A 12,960-nucleotide genomic window follows, 5' to 3' on the forward strand; every position below is an offset into this window, starting at 1 on the left:
TAACAGTAACCATAAGTGTTGGCGGATATACCACTGAAAGAGGATTTATAAAAAAAATTAACACTATACTTTATTTAACATTCTATTGAATAAAATTATTTAGATTTGAGTTAAAAAATGTTGTTTGAAGAAAAGAGAGTAAAGTATTCTTATTTTGATTTTCTTTTGGATAAATCTGGTAAAGTGCTGAGGGGATATCTTGAAGATAAAGATAAAGGTAAATTTGTTGATTGATAAATTGAAAAAATATACAAATCCATATATTTAAAAAAAATCTAAGAAACATATGGCTATATTAGTTCTATATATATTATATATATGATTATATTAGTTCTATATTGGATAAAACTAATCAGGGTTAGGGTTAGGGTTAAAAGTGGGTACAATGGGTGATTTTCACCCAGGCGCTAAGACTTTGAAGGCGGCAAATTTTCATTAGTATAAAAATATATAAATTTATAAGATATAAGTTATAAAGTTTGATATACTTATTTTATACAGAATAAGTCATAATTAATTTATGATAAAAACTAGAATATCTTAAAAAAACTTTATTTAAATTTTCTTAAATTTATTATATATTATATTAAATTTATGTAACAGTTAAATCGTTAAGTTATATGATGGGAAAACCACGTCAATGGTGTAAAAAGTTTTTGGTTTAAAATGCCAAAAATTTATAAAGCACTGAAAGATACAGCTCAGAACGCTAGTGAAACATCAATGTCGTAAGAACTATTCGGTTTGAATTGCCAAAAATTTATGAAGCCCTGAAAGATGTGGCTCAGAACGCTAATTAAACAACTGCAAAAATCATAGCAGAGTCAATTGCTTTAAAAAAACCAAGTTTTGATTTTTTGTGTTCAAGTTGTAAGAGTAAGAAAAAACAAAAGTTTTATTGACAAACATGAACAAACAAACCTGAACAAAACTTAGAAAAACAAGAACCAAACAGAAAATTATTAACAAAAGGTTTTCAATAAAATATTTGAATGTGCTACTATTACACATTCTATTGCAGTACTATTGCAGTAAAAGATTTAATGCTTTTAATGCATTTTATTATATTGTATTATTATTATTTAAAATAATAATAATAATAATAATAATAATAATAATAATAATAATAATAATAATAATAATAATAATAATAATAATAACAATAATAATAATAATAATAAAATGTGCAAAAAATGCATTTAAAGCATTAAGGTTAATAGTTACCACAAATGTTTTAAAATTTTATTAAAATCTATGCATTGAATTGGAAAGTAAACTAGCAGGCAAAGAAAAATTTATGTTGAGGAACTAAGTTTTAATGTTCTTTCTCAATTTACTGAAAATTTGGATGCTGAAAATTCTTTAAAATATTTGTAAGCAAATAATTTAAATGAAATCTACACAAATGTATCTTTTGCTACCAGGCTTGATTTATACATCTACAGCGTAGGCAGCCTCTGCCGGGCCAGGTTTTTTGGAGAGGCCAGCCAACAGTAAATTAATTTTTTTTTAAAATAAATTTGATTTAAAAAAGATTAAAGAGCTGAATAATGACAAAACTTTGAAATTTATTTGAAATTTATTTGAAATTTAAAAGTGGGGGATGAACTGTATAGCTCTTTGTCTATTTTTCGGAAAGAAGGTTATATCAAATTTAAAAAAATTTAAAATAGAAGCTATGATATTAGTGGGCACACACAAGTACTCTGTTGACTAGAAACAAAAAAAATGTGCAAATGCCAACAAGACAAATAACCATTTATTTAGGAATCAGACTTCACAGGGAGAGGGCTTTTAGCTAAATTTGAAAGGCAAAAGCAAGTTTAAGTTCTACTTCTCTCTGTTTTTAAATTCCTCGATTGTCTTCTAATTATGGATTTTGTTGCAATCATATTACATGCCCCTAAAATTTTTATATATCTACCTAAGCGATGTGAGCATTTATTTTGCAAACAAATGTCTGCATTTCAATTTCTTCGTTTCCACTTCAATTAAAATGGGTAGCGGTGAAACCAGGAAACCAAATTATATGGATTTACTTTTGGTTATTCAATAAAAAAAAACTTAATTCTACATTCTCTAATTTCAATGTTGTTTTAAGGATGTTTGTCTATGCTGCTTTTAAAAATTATACGGGAGAAAGTTCTTTTTCAACTTTAAAAAAGTAGTGAAGAATTGCAATAGGTCTAGAAGTGGACAGAAATGCTTGTATGCTCTAGCCATTCTTTAAATTGAAAATATTTAAAAAAACAAAACAAAATCATTGTAGAAGGTGTGACTGATCATTTTACTAATAAAAAAGCTGCTATAAGATTGAAAAAAAAATTCATTTACTTAATAATGTAATTATGAAACCTAGACGCAAATAATGTAATATTTAGAAATGTCTATGTTTTGTTTTACCCTACTGATTTGTTTTAAATATATGTAAAATGCAAAGATCTAATTGTTTCTTGCTTTTTTTTTGGAATAATTTATTATTATCATATTTACTTGTTAGTTTTTGGTCTAATGCATTAATATTTATTAAATAAGCCATATAAAAAAAATTGTGTTGAAGTACATTTTTTATTCCTGGGTTGAAAGGTGAAGAAAAGGAGTTGTTAGATTGAAATTGTATTGAGAGTTCTTCTCAAATTACCGATAACAGTTAATAGTGCCAAGAGATCTTTTTTGAAATTAAAAATTTTTGAAAATTATTTAAGATCAACGGTGGTCCAGGATAGGTTAAACAATCTTGCAATGATTTTCATTGAAAATAAGATTTAAATATAGAAGATTTGCGTTTGAAATTTTCTCAAAAGATAGTTCGAAAAGTACTATTTTATAAGATAAGCTACTTATAACCTTTTTTCAAAAAATTTGTGTAAAAATACATTGAAAATTGAAATTTTTTAAATTAAGGCTTCAAAGTATTTTTTTCACCCAACTTCGCAATGTCTAGCACCAGGCTTGAACTAATATATGCAATAGTATAGTTTTATATTCTGGATTTAAAAAAAAAATTAAATAAAACTGAAATATTTAAATTTTTTCCGAGACCCAATAAGATATATTTGCAAGCATTTAAATATTATGCTATTATTACTAAAATAGTGTTGTCTTTTTCAAAAATCTTGTCTACTACAGGTTAGAGTTTCCCAAAATTAATACTTTTCAAAAAAAAACACAGCTGTTAACAGCTGTTATACTGTTGTTGTTTTTTTCTGAGTTTTAAAAATGAAAAATAGATGTTTTTACATTAATAATATTATATTATACATTAATATTATGTTCTATATTATTATTACTGTATCATTATATAATATAATGTATATCACTAAATAATAAATAGAAAGAGTAATTAGCTTTAAATCAGAACAGTTTTACTCCTAATAATAAAATTTCAAAAATACAATTATTTTAAGTGATTTGTCAGAGACAGGCTTCTAACAACATCATAAAATTCTCATTTATTTGCTTGTCTACACAAATTTTCAAGTTTTCTATGAGCTTACTACTAATATTGTGTTCAAATTGAAAGTTTTGAACATAATTTGAAAATTTTTTCAGTTCTCGCTAATGTTGTTTTCTCGTGACTTTAATTTTCAACAGCTAGTTTAATGGACTAAATAGCCAAGTAAGTATTTTTAGAGTAGAAAAATCCAATGTTTTTTTAATGTTTTTGCCTTGGATTCAGTTAAAGTTTTGCATAACACTGTTTCTGCCTTGATTTGTATTTTAATCATAGTTGGAAGAGAATTCCATCAAGCTTTTATGTGAAGATGAAGCCAATCTTGTGGCCAAATTCATGCTTTACTTTATTTAAAAAAACACTCTGGAAATCTCAAAAGTTTTCTTGAATTCTCTTACAGGTTATGAAAATCCAAGTCTTTTAATTGCATTGGTGTGATTAATAGAATTGTCTGATGACATCGATACAATGAAAGTATTTTTATTCACAGCAGCTCCAACTTGTGTTGATCCAACATTATCTATGGCCATAGTAATGCTAAGCCAGCTAAATATTGTTTAAATGCTTTATCTATGTTGAAAATAGAACATGAGTCATAAATACACACAGGAATTTTAAAGGCTAAGTTTTTCCTAGATACTGGAAACGATTGTGTTTCTCTTGTTATTGTAATCAGTGTGAACTAATTTCATTAGCTTGTATCCATCTTGAAATATTGATTGCTTTATATAATTATTTCTAGTGATTGCTCTTATAAATATCTGTTGCTAGCTGATGATTTTTTAAAGACTTCTTTGATAAATAAAATCTTCAATTGTCTCTTTTCATTTTGCATGCCTTTTTTCAAAAAACGTTTTGAGCAGTTTATTGACATCAAGTTGTTTTGATCAGTTTATTGTCATGTGTCAAACAATTGAGACGATTTTTTTATTTTTTCAACATTGTCTCAAAAACTTGAGACAACATTGTTGTAGATTTGCCTAAACACTTTATAATTTTATTGCACTGCCCACATTTTGTTTCTACCTGTATTTTTGCGTTTTCTAGGATATTCCTGTACAGTTGACACAGCTAAAAACAACAGCTATATTTTGATGTCAAAAGATCTATTTAATGGTTTACTTTGATAATTTATAGAATAAATATTCAAAATAACTCACTTCATGGTAAAAATAATTTCTTAGTCAATTAGTATAAGCAGTGCATATAAGCTAAATATATCTATAGCTATTAGATACTAGAAGTGAAAATATGTAATTATATATAAAATTGATGATTGCATCTTCCCATACTGTTAACATGGCTAAAATAAAGTTTAGTTATGTCAAAAGCATTTGATATTAACTAAAATTTGACTATAAAGTTCAATTTTTATTTAAAATTGTATACAGTAAAATTTAATAAATAACTGGCTACACAATAATAATTTATCTGTGTAAACCACCTGCTAGGTGGATTACACATATTAGTGTACTTTTAATACCCTAATAGTGCCTTTTCTTGTCCTTCTTTGTGTGTTTCATAGTTTAAAGTAGATTTTGCTCTTCAACACCAGCAGAAATTGACTTGTAACAATTATTACTTTGATTATGACAAGTGGAAGTTCTAAATTATATTATAGGTTAAAAATTGAAATTTTTTTTTAGATCCTGCTCCATTGGATTTGTGTAAGTTATTCATTGAAAAAAGTTTGGCAGTAGCAACATCAGCCTCTCTTGCACAAGTATGTATATGCACTTTTGAGCAAATATATTTTTTATTCATATTTTATAAATACAATGGTACTAAAATCAAAGCAAGAATATTAGTTGAATTTTGTTCAAGAAATGTTAACAAAAAATAGTAATCTGAAAAGAGCAACTTAAAGAAATTTTTATAAACATTAATATTAATTAGAACTTTAAAAGATTTTTAATACTTTCAAACAACGTTTTTTGTCAGATCTTGGAGTGACAATTAACCAAGTTAAAAAAAAAGTAGTTTTTCTTACTATTATACAGTTATGTTCTTCCATATCAAATAAGTATCAGATAAAAATACTACTTAATGATTTTCTGCAGACAAGATCTTTGGTTATTTGAAAAATTATGAAACAAAAAAAGTATTCATTGGCAAGAACTGTCTGTTAAAACTTTTAATTCACCACAATCCAAATTGTTAGAAGACTGACCATATTTTTAATAGAATCTTTGATCAAAGAGTTCTAAGCAATCAAAAAGAAAAGACTTTTTGTCAAGACAGGAGTATATAATTGAGCTAATCATCAAATAGAGCTACTTTAGATGTAAGATTGTCAGAAAGGTCATTACTGTAGATAAGAAGCAATCCAAGACTAAAGATAGAGCTTTGAGGAATGTTATCTGAGCCACAAGCCATAGAATAGTTTAATTGAGAAACAACTTTAGCAACAAAAAAGGGAGTGATTTAGATATCTTACAATTGGTTAACCTGTTTAACTGAAAAGGCTAGAAGAATAAAAAGAAGAGAAGAATAAGGCCATTAGATTCAAGAGTTTAATTAGAAGAAAAGTTCTTTGCAAAAAGTTCTGTCTTATAATCCGGAGAGGTAATAAGATCAGTCTCATGAATTAGTGATGGAATGTTAGATGTTTGTTAATGACACTGTTGAAGATTTTCCAAAAGTCTCTAGAGCCTAACTTCTGTGGTAAGATATGAGACTTAGTAAACTGGAAATAATGAAGCTTAGCATCAGAAGCTTAGCAACTATTTACATTGATTTCTAGCAATAATAAAAAAGCATTTTTTCTCAAGAGAATTGTTTTTTTGGCAATGAAATAAAATGTTTTTGATTAGAAAAGAAAACCATTGAGTAAAATGAGGCTTGATTTGGAACTGACAAAAAGAAATAAAAGCTTCCATTCCTGCCTGGATCCAGGAGGTTATGAAGGAGGCGCATTTTTCAGTTGAGAAAGATGTCAGCCCAAGAACCGTTATGAAGAAGTAGTAGTTAGTAGTGCGATGATAGGGTGTATTTGAAAAAGATAAAAATTTTTTAAAGATCATTGAATGATTGGAACCACTTAAAGGTAAAAGAGAAACTGAACACAAGGGTTAGCTTTTTTTTTTAAATATATATGTTTCATCTGGTCAATGTTTTTTTAAAAATGTATTTACCTTTTTTTTCACGCACTGTAATTATTTCAAAGTTTAGAGGCCAGTAGAATCACAGATAACGGTATGATTAGTAACAACTAATCACAGATAACAGTATGATTAACTACTTAGAGTTTGGAACAGCTGTTATATACCATTTATACAATATATACCATTTTTCACACTCATTATTATCATTAGGAAATCGATACACTGATTTTTTACTAGCTTCACTCTACATTTTGTGGCAAGCATACACTTTGATTTATTTGGAAAAATGATTCTTTTTAGCTGTAAAAAAATTGGCGCCCGCAAAAATAATTTGTTTGTGAGATGAATAGGCATGTAATAGAGAACTAATTCACTAAAACATTAGATGTTTTTCATTTTTAACTAGGATGGAAATGTCTTTAGATTTTCTGCCACTCTATGGTAAAAAATAATGTGTTCCTTTGACTCAAAAAAAAAAAAAAAAAAATTTTGTCAACTAAAGAAAATCTTCAAATCTTAGGCTTGACTTGATTAAGCCAGTTAAAATTTAAATGTCTGCTCAATTTGTTGTGACATATTGAATGGATGGTCTCCTAAAGATTCTAGATTATTGTATAACCAAACAGTATTTCTTGACCTGTTAGTCTTAGCAGTTCACTTATTATAAATGTTAAAAAAATGAAAACAAATCAAAAAATGAATAACATTTACATTATTTCATTATTTTTTATTTATTTAATTAAGTTTCATGATTAGTAATAAAAGTAAAAAATTTTTTTTATTAAATATTATTTGATTTCAATAATTATAAATATTTCCGTATATATTTGATTTTTAAAAATATTTATAAATTACATAAATAGCCAAAAACCAACCACACCCAAAATAATAAAAAACCACAAAAAAAAATTAAAACAACATGTCATACATAAACAATAGAAACAAGTTAAATTACACTTCTTTTTTTTTTATTAAGTATATTTATTTTCAGGGGGCTGCAGAAGATGCACTTAAGGTGTATGAAACACAAAGAATTTGGCAACCGTTGTGTATTGCTATGACTATTGTATCACATTTGAAGTGGGATCTTGACATAATTCAGAAAAGGTAAACTCTATAATGTACTAATAAGGGCAAATCTTTAATTCCACCTCTCTTGTATGGTTCAGACTTTGTCACCTCACCTAAAGACAAAGCTGACTTGTTTGCGAAAAACTTTTCATTGATATCATCTCTGGATTCCACTAGTTGCGTTCTACCTGATATTGCCAACAAACAGGTTGATCTATTGCTTGACATTCGTATCACTCCAGCTTCTGTATCTAAAGTGATTTCCTGCCTAGACTCTTCTACAGCTTGTGGCCCGGACAACATACCTGTTATTGTCTTGCAGAAGTGTTCTCTGGAGTTGTCGTCTATACTCTCAAAACTATTCAAAAAGTGCTTATTAGAGCCTTGCTTTCCAGCCTGCTGGAAAGCGGTATCTGTTATCCCTATCTTCGAAAATTCTGGACAGTGATCTGATTCGTTTAACTACCGTCCCATTAGTCTTCTTCCTATCATAAGCAAGGTTTTTGAGTCTTTAATTAACAAACACTTAATTTCTCATCTTAAATCTAATAACTTACTTTCTGACCATCAATATGGATTTCGATCTTCTTGTTCTACAGCTGATTTGCTAATAGTAATAACTGATAGGTTTTGTCGTGCATTAGATAAAGGCGGAGAGTTTAAGGCCATTGCTCTTGACATTTCAAAAGCTTTTGATAAAGTTTGGCTTTATCACTTCTGCTACAGCATGGGGCTCACAGTGGCTGGTGAACTTCAATACAGGTAAAACTTAATTTTTTTCAGCCAATAGTTATCGCAATAAGTTAGACCTTCCTATATTTATGAATGGTGATGTACTCAATGAGTCATCCACTCTTCATCTTCTGTGATTAACTCTTACTTCCGATCTTTCTTGGAAACCATATATCAAATCAGTTGCAAAATTAGCATCTGCTAAGGTTGCATCTCTTTATCGAGCTCGACACTTTCTTACTTCGGATTCTATTCTCTATCTCTATAAATCTCAAGTCCGGCCTTGTATGGAATACTGTTGCCATATCTGGGGCGGATCTTCTAATGATGCCCTTTCTCTTTTAGACAAGGTGTAAAACCGCATTATAAACATAGTTGGACCTGCTCTTGCAGCCAACCTCCGACCATTATCACATCGTCGTAATGTTGCTTCTCTTTCTCTTTTCTACAAATACTATAATGGGCACTGCTCTAAAGAAAATAAAAATTTGGAGCTCTGTGGCCATTCCTTAGAGCTCCAAAAGCTCTTATTCATCTAGTTTTTTTCCTCGAACAGCAGTTCTTTGGAATTTGCTTCCTTCATCTGGCTTTCCTGATTCATATAATTTGCAATCCTTTAAGTCATTTGTCAATCATTATCTTGCTTTACAATCTTCATCTTTTCTCTTCCAGTAACCTCCAACTTTAATTAGTGGTTGCTTGCAGCCTTGTTGGAAGCAAAGATGTTAAAAAAAAAAAAAAAAAATGTACTATAAATGGCTTGTTTTGTAAGTGAGAGATTTGGAGTTCAAACCCCATCACATCTATGTTAGTTGTAGTAATAGTAGTTTTTTTTGCTGTACCTGGAAAACCAGTGAGTTTGTCTTGCATACTATGACAGTTTATTTCTCCTTTCCAAATGCTCTAAATTGTTCATTGTTACATCTATTTCAGCTTTGCATTTATCAATGTTTTTGCTTGAACTGTTTCTTTTTTAAAATTGTTCTGTAAAATATTTACTGATCTGTTTGTTAGAAAATTGTGTCTTGGATTGCATCTTATTATTTCTCTTAAATATCTCATATTATTTTCTTGTGTTCTACTGCTATTTAAGAATACTGATTTTTTCAAGAGTTTTAATTTTTCATATTCATTAAAAATCTTAAATAATTGTGTTAGATCTCCTTTCTTAGTATGGTGACCTTACTGGTGCTGGAAGTACTATAACCATACTGGTGCTGCAAGTTTTATTACTGGTCTGATTAACATTAGATATAGTATCTAAGCATTTTCCTATCATGCCTATTATGGCATCAGATTTAATCTATATGGATTTTCCATTTTAAATTGTTTGTGAAATGTACATTTAAATCTCTTTTTAGATTAGTTTTTTCTAAGTTTTAGATTTCCCATTTTGCACTCTACTTTTAGATTGTTTAAACCATAATGCATCACTATGCACTTGTCTGCATTGAAGCTTAGTAGCCATTTGTTTGACAATTTGATTAAACTGTCCAAAGATTGAACTGTTTTCAATTCTTCTTCTCTCCCAACTTTTACTATTATTTAGGTGTCATCCGCGTACATTTTATTTCGTTTTTCATAAGTACTGGTAGGTCATTTATATATATGATGAAAAGCAACAAAGCTTCTAAAGTTTTTACTCATCGTTTTCTACTGCTCAGAAATGCTTTGATCCATTTTATTAGCTTTCCAGTTACTCCATTGGCTGCTAATTTGAAAAGTAGTCTTATGTTACCCTGTATCAAAAGCTTTTGCAAAATTCAAATAAATGACATCAATTGGGTCACCAAATGAAATAAAGTCTAATTTTTCTTTCAAATTTGTAGTGCCAGACTTTGCTCTGACAAATCCATGTTGACTTTCAGATACTAGATTATTTGAATATAGACATTTAAAAAAAAAAATTGTTCTTTCAAGTATTTTGCATGGAATAGATGTTAACGATATATATGGTCTGTAATTACTGGCTTTAAGTTTATACATACATTTGGGGATAGCCATCTTTTTGGAAGTTCACTAGTCTTAATTGATTTTTTGAATATTAGTGTTATAGGCACAACTATTTTTTGAGTATGGATTATGTCTGTAAACTGGCTCTATCTATGTCATTTTTGCAGATTTTTACTTACTGATTAGTCATTTTATCAAAAACTGGAGGCTGCTCATCATTTTATAAACATTTTATAAACTGCAAATATGTTTTTTTAGTATTTCAGAGATTTTAATTAAATCTTTTATTGTCCTTAATCCGTCCTTTCAATTAATTTCTCTTATAGATATTTTAACTTTTTTTTTACTATTTGCATATCTAAAAAAAACTTTCGGATTATTTTTAGTTTTTTCAACTCATTTTTTTTCAAAATAAATTTGAGTTTGTTTGGCTTTTGCTGTTTTTTATATTTTTTATATTTGGTTATATTCTTTAACTGAAGTTTTGTTTTGTTGCACAGTTTGCAACCTCACGTTCTTTTTTTTTCTGATTAGTTGTTTTAATTCAAAGTTTATCTATGGTGTACTATTTTATTTTTCCTGTTTGCCTCTATTTTTGGTATGAACTTATAGTAAAAGGTGCTTAAGTATTTAATAAAATACTGAGGCCAGGGTTATGGCTGGGACTGCCTAAACTTTGACAAAACCTGTAAATGAAATGAGTATGTCATCTTAATAATAAATACATATAGATGAATATATATATATATATATATATATATATATATATATATATATATATATATATATATATATATATATATATATATATATATATATATATATATATATCATCATATATATACCATCAAAAAATTGTATATATATATATATATATATATATATATATAGAGAGAGAGAGGCTTGGCCAGGAAGGGATGCGATTTCATATCATAATATGACCAAACAAATACTCTGATTTTGAAAACTTGACCATAGCTGTTAATATGTTTGGAAAGTTTGCATACATTTTAAAAACGCGTTAAAAAATTTTTCATAACTTAACTATGAAGCAGGTTAAAAAAAATTATCTTAAAAGAAGCAAATAAATCTTTGTAAAAAAAATAAAATAAAAATAGCTTAACTAAAACTAAATTTAAAAAACTAAAACTAAAACTAAAATATATAATAATATAAAAATAATATTTATCTATGAGTTTAATAAACTATTAAACTCATAGATAAGATTATCTAAATGTTTGGAATAAATATCTTTGATTCGTTTATCTTTACTAATGTTTTTATAATATAGTATTATATATTACCTTTTTAAATAACGTAGCAACTAACATCTAATGATTATTTGATAAATGTGCACATTTAAAAGTTAAAAAAAAGATTCTCAAATATTCTTCGCAGTAACGTTAACAAAAGATAAAAATAATTAATCGTTTATTTAAAAAATTGATATAATTTTTTTTAATTTAAAGACATTTATAATAAAAAATACATACTTATATAAATATATACTATTCATTAATATTTTTGTAAAAAATCATAAGCAGTGATTGATTACTTATTATAACTTATGATTACTAAATTAATTACTTACCAATTACAGTACTTTATTTAAATACGTTTCAATAATATAAAAACCTAAGTAAAGATCAAAGATATTTAATTCAAACAGCTTTCAAAAAAATTTGTTTTTTTTTTCTTCTCAACAAAATATTTCAATTTTTTGAGTTAATTAACTTTAATGAATCTTATTTAAAGTTTATTAAAGAGAACATTGCAGTTTAAAGACATCATTTATAAAATTTAATTTTTTTAATTATAATTTTATACATTTTTTTTATACACGCAAAATGAATAAATAAATAAGTATATATTTATATTGCCGACCTCGTTTCTATGTTTTATGGTAAGACCTTTGTATCAAATTTTTTTTGCCAACCTGCTGCCGACCTCTAAAAAATTGAACCTTTGGAATTAGGAAAAATGAGGTTGGCAATAATTTGCTGACCTCATTTTTCTTAATTCCAAGGGTTGCATATATATATTTTCTTATATATATATTTTTTATTATATATATATATATATTTTTTTTATTATATATATATATATTTTCTTATATGTATATATACTTTATTATATATATATATATATATTTTTTTTCTTATATATATATATATACATTTTATTATATATATATTTTATTATATATATATGTGTGTGTGTGTATATATATATATATATATATATATATATGCACATATATATATATATATATGTATATATATATATATATATATATATATATATATATATATATATATATATATGTATATATATATAAAATAAAATATCCTAGCCCTGGCTAATAACCCCTGCTAGAATTATTGTTTAGCTGGGGCGGGTACATTTTTAATTATAATCAGCTTATAATTGAAAATGTAGTTGTTTTCTTAATTCTGCCAAGCCTCCACTAAAATTAAATGAAAATATACTTCATAATTATATGTTGAGTGTGTTAAGTTTTTATTTTTGAATGAAAAACATTTGTTATTGATTATAAATTGTTAATTTTTTGTTTAACAGTATTCCTCTGAATCTTCAGCAGATTTTAATGGAAGAACTACTAAAAGGATATTCAATTTTACAAGT

General features: G+C 26.8%; 1 protein-coding gene across 1 annotated transcript in view; it reads left to right on the forward strand.

Annotated features, from left to right (window-relative positions):
- The window catches only part of LOC101235764 (integrator complex subunit 8), a 102,168-nt gene continuing 89,208 nt past the window's right edge, over positions 1-12,960 (forward strand). Inside the window, exons 1-4 of the mRNA XM_065820025.1 lie at positions 1-217; positions 5,101-5,177; positions 7,550-7,665; positions 12,895-12,958. Of these exons, the coding sequence (XP_065676097.1) occupies positions 118-217; positions 5,101-5,177; positions 7,550-7,665; positions 12,895-12,958 (357 nt within the window). The 5' untranslated portion in view covers positions 1-117. The remainder of the gene's footprint in view (positions 218-5,100; positions 5,178-7,549; positions 7,666-12,894; positions 12,959-12,960) is intronic.

Source organism: Hydra vulgaris, chromosome 15, assembly GCF_038396675.1.
Source record: "Hydra vulgaris chromosome 15, alternate assembly HydraT2T_AEP".
NCBI lineage: Eukaryota > Metazoa > Cnidaria > Hydrozoa > Anthoathecata > Hydridae > Hydra > Hydra vulgaris.